Consider the following 24,299-nt stretch of genomic DNA (forward strand, 5'->3'; position numbering starts at 1 on the left):
TTATAGTAACTCCATATGGACACCGAGGCAGCAGTAGCGTGACACGTTAAGCACAGCTGATGTTGAAGAAGTTGAGCTGGAGCTCACAGACCACACAGTGACTAAAGTTGAAGTCTGACATGTCCTAAAACGTACTACCAGTTTCTTAACCCTCCTTTGAGATGCCTCGTGCCAATTACAAAAAAGGAGAATCTGACCAACACGTTAGCCAGTTTTGAAGTATTAAACGACAAGCGTGATGCAGTTCTGAGACTAAAAACCTTCAGAGGATTAAAATATTTGAGGTCTGTCCTTTTTATAACCTCAGCTACAACTACTCAATGAGTTTATCACTGATAAAAAGCCAGGGCCGGTTGACACCGAAAAGGTTTCAAAATGTGAATCAGCTGGATGTGTATTATTTAAACTTCAGTCTTTGTACCTTCGATTTCAGATACATCAGAGGAAAAATAAAAAAAAGCACCTTAAAAAGGTTAGGACTCCAAACTAAACTAAGAAAACCTCCCAGAAAAGAATAAGGATTCCTTCATGCGTCTGGTTTAGCAGAGAGCAGTAAAGACTTAAAACCTCCCAGTAGTGTTTTCATGTCAGACGGCAGTTTAAGAGCGCTCACCTCGTTCTCCGGACAGGCAGGGAGACAAAAAGGTTCAGCATCCTGATACCAAGAACAAACCAAAAAAATCATTTTGAAGTGGCCGGGTTGGCTCAGCGGGTAGAGCAGGGGCACAGCAGGTATACTTCGAGGCTTATGCCTCGACGCAGAGGTCCAGGGTTAGAATCCGACCCGTGACGATTTCCTGCATGTCTCCCCCTCCCCATCTCTCCCTCCCCTTTCTCACCTGGCTGTCCTGTCCATTAAAGATGGAAAAAGCCCAAAAAATTATCTAAAAAAAATAAAAAAAAATCATTATGAATCTACAGCAAAAACTGAGCTAAAACAAAACAGGTTGTAAAATAGCAAACAAATGTCTACAGTTAAATGTAACCTATGGCTACAAAACGGAAGTAAAGAGGTCATCTGAGGCCTATCCATAGTGTCTTGGTGTTTCCATATTACATCTGGCATATATATACTATATATAAAAATAAAAACAATCCATTTGGCAACCTGTTTGATGTCTTAACCTATTCCAGTAATCATAATTTTGGTCTTTGATATAAACATATATAGATATGATATAGCTATAAAAATCTGCTGTTCCAGGTCCTCCGTGTGGAGCGACAGGAGAGGGGGGGGGGAGACACGGAGATTCAAGTTAGCAGACGGTGACACTGCTGCTCAAGTTTACTTCCAGCTGGTTCACTTTCTTTTCTGCAGAAACCAACTGGTTTATTTTGTTATTCCGAAATAATAATAATAATAATAATAATAATAATAATAATAATAATTAAAAAAAAAACTAAACGTGAAAAAGACCAAACTAAAACTGTAATGTGACGTTTGGTTGGTGGAAGAATAAGAGTAGAAATCCACTAGCTGAAGTTTTCTGACCTGCGCTCGCTCTGCGTTGTGCTTTACCACAGATGGCTCGGCTCAGTGCAGACAAGTAAAAAATAAACCTGAAAATGTTTAAAAATAGAAAAATATTTGAGCTCTGAGCTAGAGGCCGCTGCCAAGCATGTGAGCGATCAGCGGCTTTCCCTGATGAAGATGTACAGTGCCTTTATTTTTGCCGTCTTGGAGACTTTATTACGTGGGGTTTATATTTGTTCATGAACGGGGAGGGGGGGAGGGGGGCAGGCGTCAGAGTGTAGTTTGGTCTTATGGCTCTGAGAGGTCAAAGGTCACTGTCAGGCCTCTGCTGCTTTCCTCTTGGAGCCTTTTGTTTTGGCCCCGGCTGCTGCCTTCCTGGAGCCTTTAGGGAGCCGGGCGCCAGCGATGGCAGCAGAGGCGGCCTCTGGCGTCGCGTTGGTCTCCAGGTTGAGGTCCCGATCCCGGTTGTCTGTTCCCTCCGGCTCGTCGTGCTCCTGGCAGCACAGCTGTCCTGTGGGGGGCCAGGGACGCAGCGCCCCCTCCTGGTGAGCATTGCAAAAGGAGTTGGGGCAGAGCTGACAGAAAGCCTCCGAGTTCTTGCCACAGACGTCACAGTGATGCCAGGGGCAGTCCCAGCGGCCTGCAGGGACACGGACACAAAGTTTAGAAGACGTCTAAATTAACCGGGGTGAAATAAACTTAAAACACTGCAGAAATAAAGCTCTCTTAAGAAATTGAACTCCTGAAAAATGTGATGAAAATGTTATACTTCTTATATCTACAGAGACATACCCAAACCTCGTAGCATGTAAACCTATTCTAGTAGACCCCAAGAGTACAAATATGACGCTTTAAAAAGGAGTATAATACGAGTCTCTTTAAATATAAATAAACTTTACAAAAAAGAAATTAACTTGGTGAGCAGCAGTAGGGCTGGGCACCGAGACCCGGTGCTAATACGGTACCTGTGCCTAAACGACCGGTACCTACCGGACCGGAAAGCAATGCGGATTTCGGTGCCACTGAAATGCCTGATGCTCCGAAACAGACGTTACAGGCAACAGAGGCATCGCTGCATGTGACGCTAGTTAACACTACACTTGGCAGCAGGTAACGTTAGCCTAGCGTTAGCTAATAGCTGGATTAAACACGGTTAAAACGCTTGACAGCTAACGTTAAACGTGTAAAGTGTGACTGTTTTTCAGTGTAGAGGACTCCAACAGCAGGACGTCCAACAGTCTACAGCTTCCGTTGTCGGAAAAACACAGACGGTGCGTTCACTTGAAACTTGTAAGCCTCGTGGTGCATTCAAAGTTATTGTAAAATACCCTTTTCCCATCTGACAAATCCTTATGTGGTAAATAACCTTTACATCCCTTGTTCTTGTCAAATAGTACTGAAATGTTGGTGAGATATAGAAGGGACAGAAAAAAAGGGCAATGAGAGGAGATACCTTGAGTTCATGTATTATCTATGTACACTTTCTGAACTGTAATATTCCTATTGTCAAATAAAATTATTTATTTATTTATATAAAACACTTTCCGGACTAGTGGTTGTTTTTGTCGTTTAACAGCAATTTACTGGTGAAATACGTTATTTTTATAAAGTTATTACATTATTAATAAATCATTTAATTTTGACCATATTGCATTAGCAATAAACAAGCCGTTCTTTAATGTCGCCGACTGTCATTTTGTGCTCTTCTTGTACCGTTTAGGTACCGGCACCGTTTTAAAAGTATCACTTTAGCACCGGTATCGGAATAAACCCAACCCATACCCAACCCTAGGTTGCACCAATCATAGTACAACATTTTACATTTTTATGTCTTTACAAACAAAAGTGGCTATTGTTTTGTATGAATGTTTTAGCCCTTTGAAGCATGCATTTGCTTACTCAGTCACAATAATGATCACAATAACTACAAATTATGTAGGAAATACATTTAAATACTTGGATTCGAAATTTAAAAACGATTTAAAAATCTTTGCGCGCGTTTTATGTCAGCCAGATGGGTTGGGTTAACAGGAGTTTTTTTTCTGTTCCTTATTGATAATCGATAAAAATCTACAATAACTTGCATTTTCATAGTGCCTTTCAAGGGATCCAACGGCGCTTTACACGTATGGAGGCAGACAGGAACAAATAACGCAAGAGCACAAAAGCTCCTTCCCGTTGAACGCGGTGAATATCTGTGATGCTACACTGGGCTGAAGCATGTTAGCTGCTGCAGCGTGGCATTTCGGGGGTTTCTTACCGAAAGGTCTCTTGGTGAGGTTGAGGCAGGAGAGGTGATAAGCTTTGGTGCAGGTCTTCTTGCCACAGAGCACCAGCTGCCCTCCGTCCCCACAGCGGAAACAATCATCATCAGACTTCTTTCCTTCGGTTTTCCTCCTTTTATACTTCCTCTTCAACCTCTTCCCTTTTGGCTCGGCCGTTTGACCGTTTGAGTTCTGCAAAGGAGACACCAAGTTGGGATTTCCAATATTATATATATATATATATATTAGGGCTGGGCGATAAATCGATTTTATCGATTAACTCGAATGTGTAGTTAACGTCGATTTGTTAAAATGAAAATCGATTTTCTCCTTAACATCCGCCGACGCTCCCCTCTGGGCTCCCATAGCTCCGAACGGGCTCAGCCCTCCCCCCGCGCGTTTGCCATAGAGATACACAAACAACATGGCAGCGACAGGGACTAACATTAATTCTTTTCTTAACTAGTAGTTTCATTACTTACTTATCCGTAATCTCCGATATCCGAAATGACCGGCAGCTCGCGGTGCTCTGTCCCCGGCTGAGAGTCACCTATTCTCGGATAACTGAACCACCAGCTACCGCTGACCTAAAGGACCACCATGCGGGGCACCAGAGGCGGTGTTGAGGAACTCTTTTGCGGCTCACCACATCTACTAAATGCCGCTGATACGACCGAGCTGTGATGGAGGTCTGTAGCGGCTTAAACAACTAGCAATCGCCGCTCTGTAGCACGGAGCTCCTCTTCGACGTTTGTTTCTACCGCTAGTTACTACGAAGGAGCTTGCTACAGGTATACATTCAAGAGACCATGGGATGTTAATGTACGTTACTCAGCAACAGGTGAAAATAGGGGCAAGGTTTCCCAATAACGTTAAAATGATTTGAACTTTTAGCGAGGAACGAGAAGTGAATTACCTGTATAGTGAAAAGCTTTATCTCACGCATCCGTTTGTTTGATGTTGAATATATAGCACCCCCCATCCAAAAAAAGGGAAAACACTCAAACCAATTTATATTTCCACAAAATTGGCATGAATAATCATAATGGTATACATGCCCCATGTGTGTGCGTGTGTGAATCAAAACAAAATAAAGTTAAAACTTGTTTTGAACAATTTCTTTGTCATCTGCAGATTGATTTTAAGTAGGGGGAGAAAAAAATCGATTTAAATCTTAAATCGGATTTTTTTTTTTAAAAATCGGGGATTTTATTTTTAGGTCATATCGCCCAGCCCTAATATATATATATATATATTTTTTTTATATATATGTCTATTTATTGGTATTTTAGAAGGCAAACAATGCATACAAATTCTATAAAATATTACAAGACAGAAAATGGATCCACTCAAAACATGTCCAAAAAGGAAAAATGCTGCCGAATCCACTAAGGCTAGAGCTGGACAATATGTCAATATATTATATTGATATATTGTCCAGCTCTAGCATAATCGATATGGGAGGCTAGATATTGCCTTAGATTTTGGATATCGTTATCTTACATAAGTTTAGTCTTTTCCTGGTTTTAAGGGCTGCATTACAGTAATGTGATGTCATTTTCTGAACTCACCAGACTATTAGAGCTGTTTAATTATTTACATCTACCCATTTAGTCATTATAGCCACATTATTGGTGATTATTTATCAAAACTCTCATTGTGTGAATATTTTGTTAAAGCACCTATAGTCAACCCTACAATATCGACATCGAGGTATTTGGTCCAAAAAAGAATCAAGATATTTGATTTTTTACATATCGCCCAGCTCTAACTAATACTGTGTCACTGTATGTAATATTCAATACATGGCAGTTATATTGTAATGAGGTTGTATTTAACTTTTTCAATGTACCTACTTTACCTGAACATGCCTCGAACACTCGACTCAAGTCTTTCAAACTGCTGGAAACACCTGGACATGATCTCAGACCCAAAACAAACTAAATGGACCCAGAATGTGTAAAACACGTATTTGTGTCAATGTCCTAAAAACAGTACTGTTGCTATGTTTCTACTGCTCTAATAAGTGACAAAATAAGGCCAACATGTTCCTGTTTACATGTAGTGATTTGTATAGTCACAGGGTGTACAAATAACAAGGTCACATGAGACACAGCCATCTTCTAACTGTATACAAACTGGGAACTATATTCTCAGAAGGAGAGGCACTGCTACTTCTGTTTGTATACAGTTAGAAGATGGCTGTGTCTCATGTGACCTTGTTATTTGTATATGCTGTGACTCTACAAATCACAACATGTCAACAGGAACATGTTGGCCTTATTTTGTCACTTATCGGGAGCAGTAGGCTAGTTGGAGCCGGTTACCTCCAGGATCTGTGCTAAGCTAGGCTAGCGGTGGTGGCGTCAGACAGAGTTACTACACGCACGGAGATGAGAAGGGTATGTATGGACTTGTCTAACTCTGGGGGTTACGGTGAATAAGCTGAAGTCCCAATAAGTCGGCGTGTTCCTTTAATAAACCAACAGCTCTGATTAGAAAGCTCACCTTAGGCCGATCACCAAGAAAACCGCTGCAGTTGGGAGCACCGCAGCGACAAACGGTCTTCTCATTCCCGAGGCAGTCCAGGTTGTAATTAAATGTCAGCTCAGTCCCTGAAATACAAAAACATTTTAGGAAGACATATTGGGTTGTACGATTAGGTGTCCATCTCAAGCTACTTATTTTGTTGTCGTGAAAGGAATGTGCAGATAAGGCTCTGAAAGGTCTTGTTTCAAAGTCGTCTCACCTGCTGGGACGTCACAGACAGCGAACAGGCCGACCCGCGTGTCGCCGTTCACCGTCCACTTCTGCGTCTCACAGTTGGGCTGACAGCTGTGGTTCATGAAGCGAGAGTAGTTTCCTTTCGGACCGGCGTCAATGATCCGGTCCTTAAAAAGTCAAGACAATTTTGAGTATGTGCCTCTAAATTAACTTATAGCTTTTATCAGTTGTGCATTATATTCCCAGTTTATTGTACCAACATTACAATTTACAGTATGTAGCACTACATACCTAATTAGCATTTTGTCACTTTATTATATTATTTATATCATTAGCTTTAACAGATCTATGTATAAGGATTCAGCTGTAGCTGAGGAAGATTTGTAGTATTGACTACTGTAATGTTACAGTTACCTATGGTGCAACATTCCCAATGCAATACCATTGTGTTTCTCTTGCTCACAGAGGAAGTGGTACTGCTGCCGAGAAAACAGCACCCGGACACCCCGCTGAGCAAAAAAGTACTTCCAACTTCCGGTTGACCACTAACCTTGTCGATGGTGAGCATGTAGAAATCCGTGATATTATTCTCCTGGGCGTATTTGATCCTCGCCCTGCACTCCTCCTCGTCTATCAGCTCTCCAATGTACTCGTTTACAAACTCGCCCTGTTTGAGAAACAGACCAGCAATGTCTTGATACTAGTCCCGAGCTGATCCACAGGATCTCCCAACCATCTGTTTATTGGCTACAGTGCCTTTAAAAAAAAACTCTCCACCACCCTTGAAAGGTATGATTTACAAAAAGACCATTTCATGTCAAAGTGAAAACGACACTGTGTACAAGCCTGATCCTTACTTTCCTGCAACTCAGGCGCCTGTCGCTGAGCTGCCAAAAAGGCAGATTTAACCTTCTTTAAAACAGCAGAAATATCTCAAGTACATTTGAGGTATAGCCTGACCCATACAAGAGTTTAGAGGCAGATATTCAAGAGTTTAAAACAATGTGGATGACAATATGAATCTAGGGCTGCAACAACGAATCGATAAAATCGATAAAATTCGATTAAAAAAGTTGGCAACGAATTTCATTATCGATTCGTTGTGTCGCGCGACACGCCACTCAGTGGCGGAGATAAAAGCAATTGAGTTGAGTGCCGTGCGGAGCAAAAGAAAAAAAGAGCAGAGCGGGGGTAGAGGAAATACGGAGAGACCGGAGAGACCCGTAACGTTCTGAAACACATGGCGGAGGCAGAGAAATCAGTACGACCTAAGTCATCCAACGTGTGGGAGCATTTCACACTAAATAAATCGAAAACGTGTTAATTGCAAGATAAGCACAAGCGACACGACATGGCACAGGCGCACCACGGTGATGATTCAGCACCTAAAACGTAAACATGTTGTAAACTTCATGAGGAGGAAGGGAGTTCAACAGCAGGGTAAAGTCACTACAGAATCCTACTTTTGTTCCGTTCTGAACGTAACGTCCCTCTTCTGGTGCTGGTGTGGCGTTTACCTCGTTATCCAGCTTGACAAGCTAGCGTTAGCTCGTTAATAACAGTAGCCTAGCAGGGGTGGTATAATTTGCAAGACTAAAGACACGTTTTTATTCACTCACCTTTTTTGGGCCATTAATTTTTCAATCTATTGTCATGTATATATTCTGTGCTTTGTCCCTTATCAGTTATTGTTGACAAATATATTTGTGTGTGTTGTACGTTTTAATTTCATTTTAAAGTTCTTTTATAGCACTTAGTCATCTTAAGCTGTGTTTAAATGTGGTGTACAAATGAACTTAACTTGCAGTTACTACAATGATGGTAATAATTTAATGAATAAGCTTCAAGTGTGTGTGTGTGTGTGTGTGTGTGTGTGTGTGTGTGTGTGTGTGTGTCTACTCTTTGGGTTACTTACCTTTACACAACTATTAACTAAAACAACAAGTAGGCCTATGTATGTACGTATGTATGTATTGAGTTGATGTAAATTAATGTTTTTTTTGTTTTGTTATCCGATTCATCGAAAAAATAATCGACAGATTAATCGATTATTAAAATAATCGTTAGTTGCAGCCCTATATAAATCGGACGATTTTAAATTTTCTTTACAGAACCCCTAACATTTTTAATAAGGTTTCCTTAAATTTTGTTTTTTTAAAATCAACTCCAATAGACACATGATAGAATAGTGACAATGTTTCAAAACATAAACATAGCTTTGGCTTTTCTGTTGTTCAATTCCTTGTCATTAATCAGCTGACATGTTTGCTGACGTACCGGCAATGAGCCAATAATCGGACTGGCCGATTGATCCAATTCCAAGTGACTAAAACATGGATTTGCACAAAAACAAAAAATACCAGAAATTATTACTGATTTTGTAAAATCTGCCTGTGCTCATTCAAAAAAAAAAACATAACAGATGTTTTTATCTACCCTGATTATAAGTCCTCAGCTTTTCAGTACGACTTTTAATGGGATGAATCTTTTCTGATATTATGTACGTTTGCATGAGACATTGGCTGTAGGGCTGTCCTCGACTAAAGAAATTCTTAGTCGACTAACACTTATGATTTTGTCGATTAATCGATTAGTTGATGTAATCGACAGAGCTGTGCTCTTTGAGAGGTGGTTAAGACTAGAAAAGCACAATATAAATGTAGTTAATGAACCATCTGTAAAACTGAGTTTCTCCACAATTAATCCTGCAAATGCACCACTTTAAATCTTGTGCTTACCAGAAATGTGCTCATAAATTTCTTGGAAATGAGTAATTAAGCATGAATAACCATAAAAAATGACTCATCAACTAAAGAAATCTTAGTCGACTAAGACCAAAACGACCGATTAGTCGACTAATCGACTAAGAGGTGGCAGCCCTAATTGGCTGATCTCACTAAAAGACCATTTTACCTTCTTGATGTCCCGCAGAGAGATCAGGCCCCAGCCCTTGCCGGGGGTCTTGATGATCTTGGTCTCTGGGTAGAGACGTTTGGTGAAGTCCTGGTTACAGCAGCGCTCCCCGTTGGGACACACCTGAGGGTGGCACTCGTACTGCAGCATGCGGTTGAGACACTCGGACTCAAAGCCGCACGGCCTCTCGTCCGTCGGCTTGCAGTTACACTTGGGGATCTCAGAAATGTCCGCGGTGTAGACCTGAACCCTGCCGAAGGGTTTGTTGACCTGAAAAGGAGGAGAACATAAAAAAAATCTATTCTGGAAGGATTGAAAGCAATGTAAAGAGTAAACTGTAAAAGCATTTGAACGAAGAGACAAAAGCAAAGATGCACACTTTTAGATTTCACACCTTGATAAATTTGTATGGGGGTGGCTTGCGGCTGTTCTCTTGTGCTTCCTTGGCCTCTCGTTTAATTTTGATCTCCTTGAATCGAACTTCAGCCTCCAGCAGCGCTGAGGAAACAAAACGGAGATGCTCATTACATTCCATCTCAACTACGGAAACATCTTCGGAACAACTTTCATGAGATTTAATGACTTATTCATCGATTACGGAAATGGCCTAAAAAGTGTATTCCTAGTTTAGATCGTCACCAGTTTTGAAGACTTTGCCAATGCCGGTCCTCTGGTACTTGCTGCCCCGGTCTCCCTCCATGTATGGAAACACCCGACCCTGGTGAGTCCAGAAGTAGTCCTTGGAGCCGAAGAAGAAGACTGGGAACTCTCCGATCTCGTGGCGAAGGTGCTGGATGTTGGTGGGGATGTTTCTGGGGTGGTGGATCTCTGCAGGCCACCACCTGAAGAAGGAAAAAGGCCGGTAGCAGGTGTAAGATATTTATTCAAAGTCTAGGTCACAATAGAGAACAAGAAGAAACAGCCATTTGGGTTGAATTTTAAAAGATAGAAAATGCAACGGTGCTGAATTAGGGAGCAGTTTCTCTGACCTGTATGTTCCCAGTTTGACCCAGATGATGTCTCTGTATTTGGGTTTCTTTCCGGCCCGGCAGTCGTTGCAGAACCAGCTCCCATCAGGCATAGCGATGTTCAGGCAGTCGGGGTGAAAAGCTGCAGGACAAGACTCACAGCACAGCAGCTGGCCTCCTGCAACACAAGATCAATTTAAAACGTTTAGTTACAAGTCAGCAGCATCAAAGCTGCAGAGAGAGTTTCCATTTACAGTCGTCACCTGTGAGAGGGTGATAAAACAAGCACAATACAATGCGAGTGAGAGTGTCCGACTAGCAGCCCAAAAACCTGCCACATAACCACTCAGTGTACCTACAGACACTGCTGTTCTGTGGATTTTGGTGATGAAGCAAAGATGATACAGGGGTGGGGGAGGCTAGTGCAGTGGCTCAAAGGCATTTTTACTGGATATTGCATTGATGACAAAACTTAAATCATAAAGTTAGTATTCATTTTGACACCAAAAATTTTACTTATTTGTCATTCCAAGCTTGAAATTTCTACAGCTGGCTTGCTTTCTGGGTTTCAGTATCATCTTACACAAAGTCAGAAAATAACTCATAGAAATAGAATAGAAATTACAGCCATCTCTGTAAAACTGGCTGTGAGCGCAACAAAAAAAAAAAAAAAAAGGATGTTCAGGACTCCTGCAGTTCAGCATTTCCTCTGATTTTCAGTAGCAGTACTGAATGAGTGATTGACAGCTCCACACCCGCCCCTGTACAGCTCCAGTGCAGTTGGCAGTGCCAAAATGATTTCCTTATTACCCTTTATAGATTAAGGAGATGCTAATTATTTTGCTTTGCTCTAGAACATTTGCCCTACTCTCTGTAGAGCTATTACATCATATTAAAAGCAGGGTCTCCAGCCAGTTTGAAATAAAGACCCCCTCCACTAACATAATAAAAAAAATGAATACATTTTTTTGTTTTATTTAATAAACTTTCAGGAAAAAATTAGTGGCGATGCAGTTTAACTCAGCCATTTTTTTTTTTTGCAGACATATACAAACTAAACTGATCCCATGCGTCACGATCTGTGTGGGATATCACCTCTGCTTAACAATAGCCTGAGGGAAACCTCATAAAGAAGGGTTTGGACACACATGACTGATTTTTCTCACAATGGTTCTAGTTCAAAGTCAACGAGTGAAGAGGTCTGGTTGTGATCGGAATTCCCCTAAACTTGGAAATCAACCCAGCCGCAAAAAATGCATACAAGCAGAGGCACAAAGAGGAAGAAAAGAAATGCATACTAAGATTTAAACAAGTGCAGGAGAAGTGGTTTACCCTACTACTGGCATAATGCTGTCATTTCTAGAAAAGGCTAGATTTTAAAAGCCGCAGCCAAAGATGAAAACTACTCTGGAACGCTGGAATTAGTTTTTTTAACAGCACAAAAGATCCTTTAAGTGATCCTTAAAGGAACACGCCGACTTATTGGGACTTCAGCTTATTCACCGTATCCCCCAGAGTTAGATAAGTCCATACATACCCTTCTCATCTCCGTGCGTGTTGTAACTGTCTGAGACACCCACTGCTAGCCTACCTTAGCACAGATGCTGGAGGTAACCGACTCCAACTAGCCTACTGCTCCCAATAAGTGACAAAATAAGGCCAACATGTTCCTGTTTACATGTTGTGATTTGTATAGTCACAGTGTGTACAAATAACAAGGTCACATGAGACACCGCCATCTTCTAACCGTATATATACTGGGAACTATATTCTCAGAAGGAGAGGCACTGCTACTTCTGCTACTTGGGCGGAGTGATTAGCGCAACACCTGAAAAGCACCGTTGTTACTCTCTGCTCCTCACCACGGGGCTTCTCAGGTGCTGCGCGCAAATCACTCCGCCCAAGTAGCAGAAGTAGTAGTGCTTTGCCTTCTGAGAATATAGTTCCCAGGGGTGTCAAACTCAATTTCTCTAAGGGCCACGCTGGAAACTAAGAATCACATCGAGGGCCAGACATGTAAAGTTTATTGAGATGCTTTATTTAATAGAACTCAAACATCTTTTACTGTATTATTGCATGTCCCATATAGTCTTTTCACTTACAGCTTGGTCGACATAAAGCCCCCAAAAAGTAACTTAGCCATCGAAGAAAAGAAGCAACAAAAAAGGTTGAAAAAAGCAGAGAGAAAAAAAAACTTCAGAAAACGTGCCAAAAAAACAACTTCAAAAGTGGCAAAAACATTGAAAAAAAGCACCAAATGCGTCGGTAAAAGTGACAAAAACCTTACGAAAAAGTGGCAAAACATTGAAAAAGCGAAAAAACTAGGCAGGCCAAAATTTATTATCAACCTTAATTGATATTAAGGATCAAAACCTGCAAGGGGCCGGATTTGGCCCGCGGCCCTTGAGTTTGACACATAGTAACAACGGGGCTTTTCAGGTGTTGCGCTAATCACTCCGCCCAAGTAGCAGAAGTAGCAGTGCTTCCCCTTTCTGAGAGATGTCTGTGTCTCATGTGACCTTGTTATTTGTACACACTGACTATACAAATCACAACATGTAAATAGTAACATGTTGGCGTTATTTTGTCACTTATTGGGAGCTGTAGGCTAGTTGAGGCGTCAGACAGAGTTACGACACGCACGGAGATGAGAAGGGTATGTATGGACTTGTCTAACTCTGGGGGATACGGTGAATAAGCTAAAGTCCCAATAAGTTCCTTTAAAATGCAGACTGGCTAAATAGACAAAATAAATGATCACTATACGGCTATTGGTAACGGGCCTCCATGCTGACAAGAGGAGAAGTAGCAAACCTTTAGAGCAGACGAAGCACCAGCTGACGTTGACGTGACTGTGGTGGCTGTAGCCCTTCTTGGCGTTGAAGTGGTTGGTGCAGATAATGGCGGCGTTGGTGATCATCTCACTGCCGGCGGCAACACACAGGTCACCGACGTGGTAGGCGACAGGGCAGCGCAGGCAACGCATCAACCTACCTGCAGTACGCAGAGTGAGAGGGACACCAGATTAGATAAGAGTTACATCACTCAGACAAGTACAAGTGACCACAAATGCCTGCTGTAGAGAAGTGCTGTTGAACGGTTTTGCTTTAAGTCTACAACACTAGGCTTATTCTGTTTAGGGAAACTGGTCCCATCTGTCACAAACTGTATGAATATTGAAATCAGTAATAAGTATTCTTAAACTTTACCAAGTATTGCATTGATTCTTTATAGGATTTAACTGAAATCTCAGGACTAAAGCACCTCTAAATGTAACAGAATTTCAACAGTAAATGAATTGCAGAGTTTAACCATAATAATAGTGTGAAATAAATTCCCCCCCCTTTTTTGTGCTGATCTGAAAATTGATCGAATCCGTAACCCAAAACCGTGATCCGACCCGAACCGTGAGTTTTGTGATCCGATGCACCCCTAATCTCTAGTGCTGCAGAGCCTCACCTTTGGTGGACTTCTGCTTGGTGCGGCAGCCGTAGTGGCAGCTCAGGCAGGTGTGGAGCGGACAGCGGAAGCCCCTGTTGTCAAACACAGTGAGGGGGTTGAGGCGGATGCACGCCTCGTGGTAAAACTTGCCGCAGTGCGGGACGTGGCAGCGACGCACCGCGCCGTCTGACTGCTTACAGCTGAAACACGAGTGAATTCCTGAGAGGAGCAACAGGAAGAGAATCAAAAGGAGGGAAGAAATTGACAAATAATAATAATAATAATAATAATAATAATAATAATAATAATAATAACAAACATTGCTTCTGTTATCATGGAGCACCAGAGAGCAGCGCAGGCATTTAATTGGCACCGAAATAAGGTGCCCGTTTCAGTACCCAACCATAGTTATAGCAAAAACCTTACTGATACAACTACTACCAACTTACTCTGTCTGTCTGAGTTATACAATACATTCCTGTCATGTTACTGTTTCAAAAAGTAATAACAATTAGGCATGAGTCAAAAGTAATTTATATAAAAATAAATTCCCAAATAGTCACTGGTTACAGCCTTTACAATAAAAAAAAGAAAAAGAAAAAAAAGAAACGTAACTAGAAAACTGCTTTTAAATCACATTTATATTATTGTAAACTGAATAGCTAAATAAAACCCTCGTGGTTTTGACATTTGGTCAGAGAAAACCAAATAACATAGCATGATTATATCGAAGAAGATTCATAGATTACCGAAGAAAAAAAAATAGATGACTTCCTAACAAAAGTCATTTTTAGCCATGATTAAAAAAAAGGGACTTGCTTAGACTTTTATATTACAGTCAACAACTGAAAGTAGTGCAGCAAGAGGTCACTTCTAAGTGACCAAACGCTGTTCCCTGGACATAGTGTCAACTTCTAACCTGTGCTGCACTCCTGACACAGAAGCTTCTCGTCAGGTTTGAGCGACAGGCCCAGACAGTGGAGGTGAAACATCCCACAACACTGGCCTTCACAGGGCACCAAGTCCTCGCCAGCCTGCTCACACATCTGCAGGAAAAATAAATACACAGATCAAAATATATGACAAGATTGAGACGTTTTGTGATCAGAATAACAGATCAGAGAATGACATGGTAATCAGGAGAACTAGAGACGTTAATTGGGACGTGTGAGAAACCAAAAACATTTGAAATTTAGAAAACATGTCTATATTACACAGATGATGCCGCTTTTTCAAATTAAGGAAAGTAAAATACGTAAGAGGCAGACCTACCTGGCAGACAAACTCTTTCTTCCGTTCACCCTTCTTCGTCCCGTCTAAGCTGTCACTCGGAGATTCAGGGCGTCCTTCACTCCCAGAGCCCTGCAGCAGACGTGTGGTGAATTTCGGATAAATTAGATAATTGCGATTCATAACAAATCTATAGCCATACGTTCACACCATCTGCAAAGCGATTAACAATCACCTAAAATCCATTACTTTTCAACAGACCCGAGTGACAAAGGAAACTAATTAACAATCAAAACTGCCAATGGGAGTTCTGCTCATAAGGGGAAAATGGGCCTGTACTTTGATTTGAAAATAAAATAAATGTCTCACGACCATCGATAATAGGCTGTTTAGGGCTGTCAAAATGAACGCCATCATAACAAGTTAACGCAAAGTCCATTTAACGCCACGACATTTTCTGACACGCTATTGACAAACGCGCATTCTGTAACGTGGTCCCCCGAGCTGATCCGTAGTTTAGGAAGTCAGAAGGCGACGCAGCGTTGCATCCATGCGCTGCACTCACCGGACATTTCTCTCAGTAATCAGTTACCTCGGGGTCACAGTACATTATTTTGACCTGCAGTGGGAACTTCGGTCGCATGCTTCGACTGTTATGAAGAGAGAGGAGGGGCATTTTGCCGACGCGTGCGCCGAGCACTTTCTGCAAATAGCCAGACAGTGGGACATTGAACATAAAGTCAGAACACTGACCGCTGTTAGTGCACGGAACATGACTGCCAGGCAACTACCGTTACACGCACATAGCCTCCAACAAGCTATCCCACTTAGTAGAAGGGGATGTTTTGTGAGCCTTTATTATTAAACACAATGACATAGTTACATTTAGCTGACCAATGTCAGTGACCGTTCTAAGTGTAAAGTGGGACACTACATCGTGTCAGTATTACCAAGTAGTGTTCCATTCAGGTCAACGTGCCCATCTGTTGTAGCTTGATGGGCATGAGTTTGCCATATTATGCTTCAACAAATATTTTGAGCGTCCAGTACCTTTGAGGTTTTTCTGGAGAATATTCTAGACAGACAGTCATTGTCATTGTTTTGCATTGTTGTAATAATAATAAACATATACATAGAGCAAGAATATTTGTCCGCTCACATGCAGATAGGAGCATTAAAAACTTGAGAAATATCCCTTTCAAAGTACATTTAGAACAGGTAGAAGATGTGTGATTAATTGCGAGTTAACTGTGAACAATCATGCGATTAATCAAGATTAAATATTTTAATCGATTGACAGCCTAGTAATAATAATAATAATAATAATAATAATAATAATAATAATAATAATAATAATAATAATACCACCTGACTTGCACTGGCAGGTTCAAGAAGAAAATAATCGCAGCAACATCAAACTGCAAAATAACGATTTAACCTGTTCGTGGCTCCTTAGGTTTACTGGTAAATGTCAGACATACCTCGGGATCAGGACACGGGGAGGTCCGCCTCTTCTTTGCCTTGGGGGGCGTGGCCTGGTTCTCTCCATCCTGCTTCCTTTTCCTCCTACGCTTTGGTTTCTCTGCGCCTTGGACATCTGTAAAAAGAAAAAAAGGTGTTTGAAATATGACAAAAGTACAAATGACAGACGTTTCAGATGTGAATTTAGAAGAGAAACAGAAGAAAGCGATGCTATTCTTCAATACAGAACAGTAACAGGATGGTTTACCAGTGAGGAGAGCTTTCGACTTGGTTAGTCTCTTCTTGGTTTCCGTTGCGTCTTTGTCAGCCTTCTTCCTCCTCCTCTGCTTTTTGTCTGTTCCTTCTGAAGTCGAGGCCTGGTAAGGTTTGTGGATGTGAAAACACAAGAAAGTCAACATCTTATTGCAAAGTGCTTACCATTTATATTAGTAGTGACGCATCATCTTAAACATCGTTTTTGTGAGTAGCTTACTCAGCAAATGAAAGACAAAGTCTCCACGGCGAGGTCCTCCTCAACACCAGCAATTACTTTGCAAGAACAGGGGCAGGTTTGGGTCTGAAATAACACTGCACCTGATGGAAACCTCACCTGTTTCGCAGCATCTTTGCTTGTTTTACGTCTCTTTTTAGGCTGCTGAACCTTATCTGCCGTAGCGTCTGTTGGTGGCCGTTCAGAGGTCTTCTTTCGCTGCCTCTTGACTAAAAACAAACACACAAAAAAAAGATCAAACACCCTGCAAACAATATTTTCAGGCAGCTTTTAGACTAGCTTGATGATGACGTTCAAAAGCTTTCTCCCACAACGTGCCAAGTACCTAAGTGGGCTAAAGAAAATATAAAAAGGAAAAAAGAAATTGCCAGACACAGCTTTAGGAAGAAATGTCTCATTCTCCTACATTTGTTTACTTGGATGAGACTAATCTTTTTCGCCTGCTCTTCACTTTGTAAACTACAACAACAAACGGCTCTTTAGAAAGAAAACTCAATTAAGAAAGCTACATATGTCAAACAATGTTTATTGATTAACAGATTTAGGATTATTAGTATAAGTTGTTGGTTTTAGTACTTCTACCAAGTATCATTTTAAACTTTTGCTATGCTTTATAAATAGTAATCTGCACCCAACGGCAATGTGATCTGTACAAATGAGATTTTGGTGTATGTGAACACATTAAAACACTATCAAACAGCATGTTGGATGAATTCTCTGCATTTCTAAGTTCCAGGTCTATCAAGGATAAACTGCTTACTTGGTTTTAGCAGTCCCACAACGAAAATGAACCCTCTTTATACAATCAGGAGGGGACATTCTTAAATATACCGTTCACAAAAATGATACATTCCACAATAACCCAACCACTTTGCTATTTTACTAGCCACATGTGGCAATTTAAAGCGGGAGATTCCACAGCTCTGGTAAACGCATACCAGCCGAGGCCAAATTTAACCATCCAGCCTGGGTTTCAACTTTCAACCAACCTGGAAGCGAAACTGGAAGTGAGATTGCTTCAGCAACATTGTCTGTCGAAGAAACCAGCTTTGATTTCCTTTTCTTCCCAGCGTCAGAAGTGTTGTCCGTTGCAGTTTTTTTCCTTCTCCTCACTGTCTTCGTGGAGGGCTGTGCCTGTCTGGGCCTCCTCTTTTTCTTCTGAGCTACGACTGATTCAGCTTGTAGATCTGGTGCAGAAGTGGTGGGATCCTACGAAGAAAGAACCAAAGTAGTAAGTATTAAAAGGTAGCAATGGGCATTTCAAGCTAAAGATACCATTTGATATTCACTGGGAACTATTTGACCATTCTTCGAATGGACTTGGTGTGTTCCTTCTGTATGCACAGTAGCATCTAGCCACATCTCACTTCGATCCTGTGTCTGCATGAAAAGAACTACAAATGATGCACAACACAAGCCTTCCCCTGATCATACATTTTAGTGAGCTATCCTAACCTGTGAGGTCAGCAGCGGATGAAGCATTTCTTTTGAAGAAACTGTGTTGCTCAATTGCTTTTTTGAGAGGAAATTATTTAGATGGCCTTTGCCCCTTCTTTGCCAGTTGAGTTTTGTTTTGGATGCTTGGGTCTTTTTCCCAGTTGAAGTGCTGTCTTGGGACTGAGGGGCGGCTGTGGGCTCGTTGGTAGGGCCCACCAGCGGGGAGTGGAGATCTGAGCTGAGTCTAGACTCAGTTTCCTGGTCCATCTCGTTGCTCTTCTGCTGTGGCTTCAACTTCTCCAGGATGCAGGGGTTCAGATGAGGCCCGTCATCGTCATACAGAAATGTGAAGTTCACCACGCGCTCATCCAGGGACATGCTGAAGGCCTCCTTGGCCTGAATGATGCCCATGTTCCACTGAGCCTGGAGTTTAAGGGGCACAGAGGGAGCTGTCTGCATGGCATAGGGAGACAATTGCAACGTTATACGACAAGTTACAAAAGACACGGCGCAGTAGTAATGTTTAACCATTGTTTTCAACCAGAGAACACATCCCTACCAAGACAATGCCATTATAAAAACAAAATACTTGTTTTTACACGTTGGCCAATATCTAAAACCAAGAGTACATACTTGATTAGCAGCATGTGACAGTTGTGTAGGAAAAGACTTGATAACAACCATGGCAAAAAAGACCTGCACTGATTTGTGTGTTGTAAACATGATTCCTTTCTCGTTGACGTTTGCTTATATAATGGGCTTGAGGATTAGGGAATTGCCTGATTTTTCATTTGGAATGCACTTCAACTAAAAATGTCATGATATGAGAGAGAGAGAACTTTGTATAATTATTTTTAAGGAAGTGCAATGTTTTAATGTTGCAAGGCTTCTGAGCCAAGTCTTTTCAAACAACAGAAAACCACATTCTCTACAGGCCGATACGTACGGCCGTCACATCGGAGAAGAAGCTGATTTACCTTTTTGTGGATGACACGGGAGGCTGGCGGTTTGTTGCCCTGGCTAAGCTCCTGGTATTGATCCTCCCCAGTGAAGGACACCATGTTTTTCTCAAAGATGTAGCCCCTCTCCGGGGCGTCTCCAAAATACTGTACATGGTAAAGGAGGCCCGACCTGCTGTTGACAGCTAAAAAAAACAAACATAAAATACAAATAAATAATGGTATCAAAACAGACTAACTTTTAAACCCATCACTTAAAGCAAATTTAAATTGATGCAGGTGGTGAGACCGTATCTCACCTTTCTGTTTCGGTTTAATGTGATTGTTGAATTCCGGGTCTGTGGTCACCATGCAAGGCCACCAGGGGTATCCTGACACCTTGGTCCAAACCAAATCACCGACAGAAAACCGGATCAGCAGAGGGGAGTCTTTTGCATCCTCCTGCGTCAACTCTGGGATGAGATCAGACTGGAGAAGAGAAAGAAGTTAAATTAGTTAATCAATAGATTAAAATAAAAACTAAATCAAAGTTCTGACACCTTTTCCTTCCTTTCAGACACATATGCATCACTACCAGCATTCCACACTGGCAAATATTGGCCTACAATTATACATACATTGGGTCAAACTCTCTCAGCTGTGCATTTAGGTTTAAAGACTTGCACATTTTCTATCAATTCCCCACATTTTTAAGCCTATGTGGAAATCTTATTTACTTTATATCGAGCAACAATTTCCCCAAGGTATGTGGGAAAATTGTTGAATGTCCCCAGATCAAACACACTTTATCTGTTAGTCAATATTCACTGTGTACTCAACTGTCCATTGGAGGCCTGGTACTGTTTGGTCAAACGTACGTGTGTACTAATACTGTGTCTCTAAACCAGTATTAGCTAGACATATTGTAGTTTTTATATTGCAGTTTATATATTTGCCTCAGACAAAACTATTGATCCTTCTTCTCCTTAAAAAGTAGGAATAAAAGCAAAACCTCATCAGCTGCTCCCGTTCCAGCTACAGCATTTGTGTGGTCCAGTGGCTCCACGGGGATGACAGAGGAACTGAGGTTTGGATTGTGAGGTCCCCCCCTCCTTTTCTTAGAGTCCTTTCTCTTCTCTGGTCCAGATATAGTACCTTCGGTGGCTGTAGCCAAACTCGTCCCATTGGCACAGCATGGCTCAAACAGCGGCTGCTCGACCACCTGGGGTATCATCACCTTCAGTTCATGTTCAGTATCAGGAGTGCAGTTGTGCTGATGGGTGCCATTGGTAGCAGGGGCTTCAGCACCCTTAAGCATGGGTGGCTCTGGGGCACAAAGCTTAGGCAGCGCGTCTTGGTCCCCATTCAGCACACGGGAGGTGAGGTCTTTGAGCCTCTCGTGGCTGTGGTTGTTATGACTGTGGCCAGCCACCTTCTGAAGGGCACCGTCTTGCAGCGTGGCGGCTAGCTGGGCAGCAGCTTTGTCCATTAGTAAAGCAGGGTCACTGCTCATGTCCCCGCCACCTTTCCGTACACTGAGGGACTCTGGTGGCTGCTTCATGCTGATCGGGTTGGCTGGTTCAGGCATTGAAGGCAGGGAGCTACCTTTGCTGTCCATCCCAACTAACCCCCTCCAGGCTCACTGAGCTACAGGACAGGACAGGACAGAAACTTCTTATTCCACAGGTTCCATCACAAAACATTAACACATCATGCAATTATTTTTTTCCGTGCTCTTCATTTTGGCAATTTGTAAGAATGGCATTCTGGGATGGGAATCCTATGAGCATAACGTTACACATTTTACAAAATGGCACTCACTTGCTCCAGCAGAGCATGAACAGAGAGCTTGGAGGCGACAGAAAAAAACGGCACCTGTCACGGAATGTTCTAGCCGCGTAGTTTTTAAAATTAAAAGTCGAGCGACTAGATTGACCAAATGTCGAATGCAACAATACCTCTGTATAGTAAAAGAATACTAATGTCTCAATTATATCCAGACCTTTACTTTGATCACAACTAATGTAAACGGGGTCAAGTCAAACCCTTTCTCGATTACATCCATGCATACGAACGAAAAACACAGCGCTGGTGGAAAACCTCTTACCGCTACAATTTGAAGTTGGCTCTCTCCTGAAAACCGACTAAGCTAGCTACTAGCTGCAGTCTGTGGAAAAGCGGTGTGGAGAATGTTAGGAGGCTGGCTGCAGGCTCTCTCGCATGCAGCGAATGCCCAATAAGTGGGTGGCTAGCTGTGCAGCGTAACCACCGCATCGCCGGGTAGAAAAGCCGCGGAAATGGAAGCAGCTGACAACTCGGAGTAATATGCTATTAGAGTGCGAATAACTGTATGCTACTTCAGTTAAAAGCTAAACCTGTTACGTTGTAGTATAAATGACAAGATAACATCAATTATCTTAACACTAGTTGTAATGTAACAACAAGATGACTGTCTAGTTAACAGTACGTTACAGTAACGTCAATAACGCAAGCGATTTTAACAGTCGCTTAGTCATTTTAAAGTGAACCAATAACGTCAAGTGTTCTGACGGCCACCGTAAAATAGCATCTTTAGACAGTGGTTTCACTATCATGTCATGCACGAAAAGGGCTCCGACTATAATCTGAAGCGGAAGCCACGATGTGGGAATCTCACGGATCCCGGCCATGGACAAGCATTTCCCCATATACCGTAACGTTACAACCGCATCTCTGTCATTGCTACAGTCAGCCATTACGCCGCATTCCAGCAAATAGTCAAAGCCGCCACCCAGAAGCTAAATGCAGTTATCCTACAAACTACGCAAACGTTACTCGATTAAAGCAAATACGTGAATAAATAAACGAGCGTAAGGCTGGATGATTGCGGTAGTGTGTTTAAACTGTTTCGCTATTGTTTCACCGATATTCTCAATTTGTAGGCGCCATGACAGCTCGTTTCAAAAATGCTAACCGTGCTAGCTTAAGCTAACCAGAGTACCATTGAAGCCAAGTCAAATTGCACTAACGTTAGCACAGCCAGCTAGTAAGCGGATCCCCTCTTGTTAAAATGGATGGTCGGGGCGAAAAAGTGTACTTGCGAAAAACTAATACCGGTTAATAGACCCAGGGTTGACAATAACATGAAAGACCGTTTCTTTGTATTTACCTGTTGAATCTCCTCTCGGTCGTTAAAGGGGGAAAATGTCCGCATTCATCCTGTAAAGCGAAGGATTTCATTCAAGTCGAATCAAAAGCTTGCGGGAAACTCAAACTCTTCGGCCAACCAGCGCGAAAAATACTCACTTCCGATTGGTCGGGAGCAGAGCGAGGCTCCAACCGGTCCTTTCAAAAAACCCAACCGTAGGAAGTAGCTGACCCCGGTGTCTCCCGTCTGTTTTGACATCATTTAACGACTTTTCTAAATTATTTTTCAATCGTTAGTGCTTACATTCGCTGTATATATGTTTATTTGTTTCTTACAAAAATAATATAAACGAGCTGTGACTAACATATGTCATTAAACGTTTCGGTTTAAATGCATATTTTGTGACTACTGTATGTACTGTAACTTATGTCACTAAAGATATATCTTTAACGTTTAAATGCATATTTTGTATTTCGGAAAAATCAGCTTCCCCTAAACCACATCACCATTACAGTTAAAGATAAAAAGTAAAAAAAAAAAAAAAAAAAAAAAAACATGATGCCAGTGTGCCCACGTCAAAATAAAATAATAATAAAAGGTTGGTAGCATGGATGTATTTTATTAAGGTAGGCTGATTTTCGAAGGGGAGAGGGTTGGATTGATACAAAATATGACACAACTGCTACAGTAGCCTACATTAAGAAGTCATAACAGTCTGTAAGTCTGTCTGAAGTCAGTCCAAACTGTTTCGTGTTAGGCTTATGTTAACATATCCTAAGTTTTACAGCTAAATAATATAATATTGATAATATTGTGGTCTGGTATATAATGCTGTAGGGTGTCGCTTGCAGTCCTCTGAATTTATGGTGATCTGGCCCTAATTATATCAAAGGCCTAATACTAGCCTACATTTCCATATCAGCATTGATCCAAAGTAAAGCCAATGTATAGCCTATAATCTTTAGAGTATATGCATATAAGACACATAATGGCCAAAAATAAACTCCTCTTGTTCCCTGACAAGCAAACAAATATGCAATTCTAATTGTTGATTTCAAATCTAATTGCTCACAGGTGATCACAGAAAAAATATGAAACTAAAAACTGGAACCTTTGCCTCAGAGTAAAGGTTATGGCAGAGCACAGGCCCAGATGCTTCCTTGCAACACATAAAATACTGTACAGCAAATGTAAGCTGCAGTACCAACAGAGGATGCTATGGGGCGTGATACTTACTGAAATAATACAACCCACTTCCTGCAAACGTTTGCCTTTCAAAATAAAACAACATTTATTAGCCAACATCCTTGATGCAATATTACTGCACTGAAGGACAGTTGATGAGTAATGAGCGTGGGGACATATAATTACTTTCTATATTTAAAGATAAATAGTAATTTACACAAGACAATTTGAAAACCAATATGTTTGTCGCTTCAATGAATACATGGTGTAATTCTTGACATGTAGTCATAAGAACTGGTCTTGTGTTGAAGTCTGTTTCAACGTTGAACAGTGTTTCTCTTTAGATGTAATGGCGTTTGGGTGAGGGTTTTGATAAGCTAATGGCTAGGCTTTGCAGAGATAACGGTTGTGATTAGGGCTACGTTTAGGTTGAGGTTCAACAAACCTAAGGACAACTATTGGGGTTAGGCCGGGTTGGGTTCAGGTTAAAAAAAAGCGAAGCAGACTTTAACACAACGCTGGTATGCTGGGAATTGCAAATAATTGTTTCCAAACTGGAAGTCACAATTAGGAAGAACAGCAAAAAAAAAAATTGCAGTTATTGGTCATTGTGTGGCAGGCATTGG

The 24,299-nt window shown here is 41.6% G+C and overlaps 1 protein-coding gene across 1 annotated transcript; it reads right to left on the reverse strand.

Moving 5' to 3' along the window:
* Nucleotides 1-880: 880 nt before the first annotated feature.
* nsd2 (nuclear receptor binding SET domain protein 2) lies at nt 881-22,690 on the reverse strand. Its single transcript, XM_031280422.2, has 22 exons — nt 22,510-22,690; nt 20,374-21,008; nt 19,682-19,850; nt 19,401-19,567; nt 18,442-18,876; nt 17,976-18,195; nt 17,086-17,195; nt 16,744-16,852; nt 16,496-16,611; nt 15,057-15,146; nt 14,704-14,830; nt 13,803-14,003; nt 13,158-13,337; nt 10,365-10,521; nt 10,015-10,217; nt 9,770-9,873; nt 9,376-9,645; nt 7,013-7,129; nt 6,488-6,629; nt 6,247-6,353; nt 3,735-3,930; nt 881-2,114 (listed from the first exon to the last, which is right to left on the reverse strand). The coding sequence occupies exons 2-22, from the start codon at nt 20,977-20,979 to the stop codon at nt 1,792-1,794; spliced, it is 4,149 nt and encodes a 1,382-aa protein (XP_031136282.1). The 5' UTR covers nt 20,980-21,008; nt 22,510-22,690; the 3' UTR covers nt 881-1,791.
* Between the last annotated feature and the right edge of the window lie 1,609 nt (nt 22,691-24,299).

Source organism: Sander lucioperca, chromosome 18 (assembly GCF_008315115.2).
Source record: "Sander lucioperca isolate FBNREF2018 chromosome 18, SLUC_FBN_1.2, whole genome shotgun sequence".
NCBI lineage: Eukaryota > Metazoa > Chordata > Actinopteri > Perciformes > Percidae > Sander > Sander lucioperca.

What these genes read in the sequence shown, in the direction of transcription:
- nsd2 (XM_031280422.2), bottom strand. Translation starts at nt 20,979, where the DNA reads ATGGACAGCAAAGGTAGCTCCCTGCCTTCAATGCCTGAACCAGCCAAC. An exon ending in GTGTCAGGAGTGCAGCACAG is followed by an intron (nt 14,004 to 14,703) that starts GTTAGAAGTTGA and finishes TGCTCCTCTCAG; the next exon opens with GAATTCACTCGTGTTTCAGC. An exon ending in TGTCTGTGACGTCCCAGCAG is followed by an intron (nt 6,354 to 6,487) that starts GTGAGACGACTT and finishes TTTGTATTTCAG; the next exon opens with GGACTGAGCTGACATTTAAT.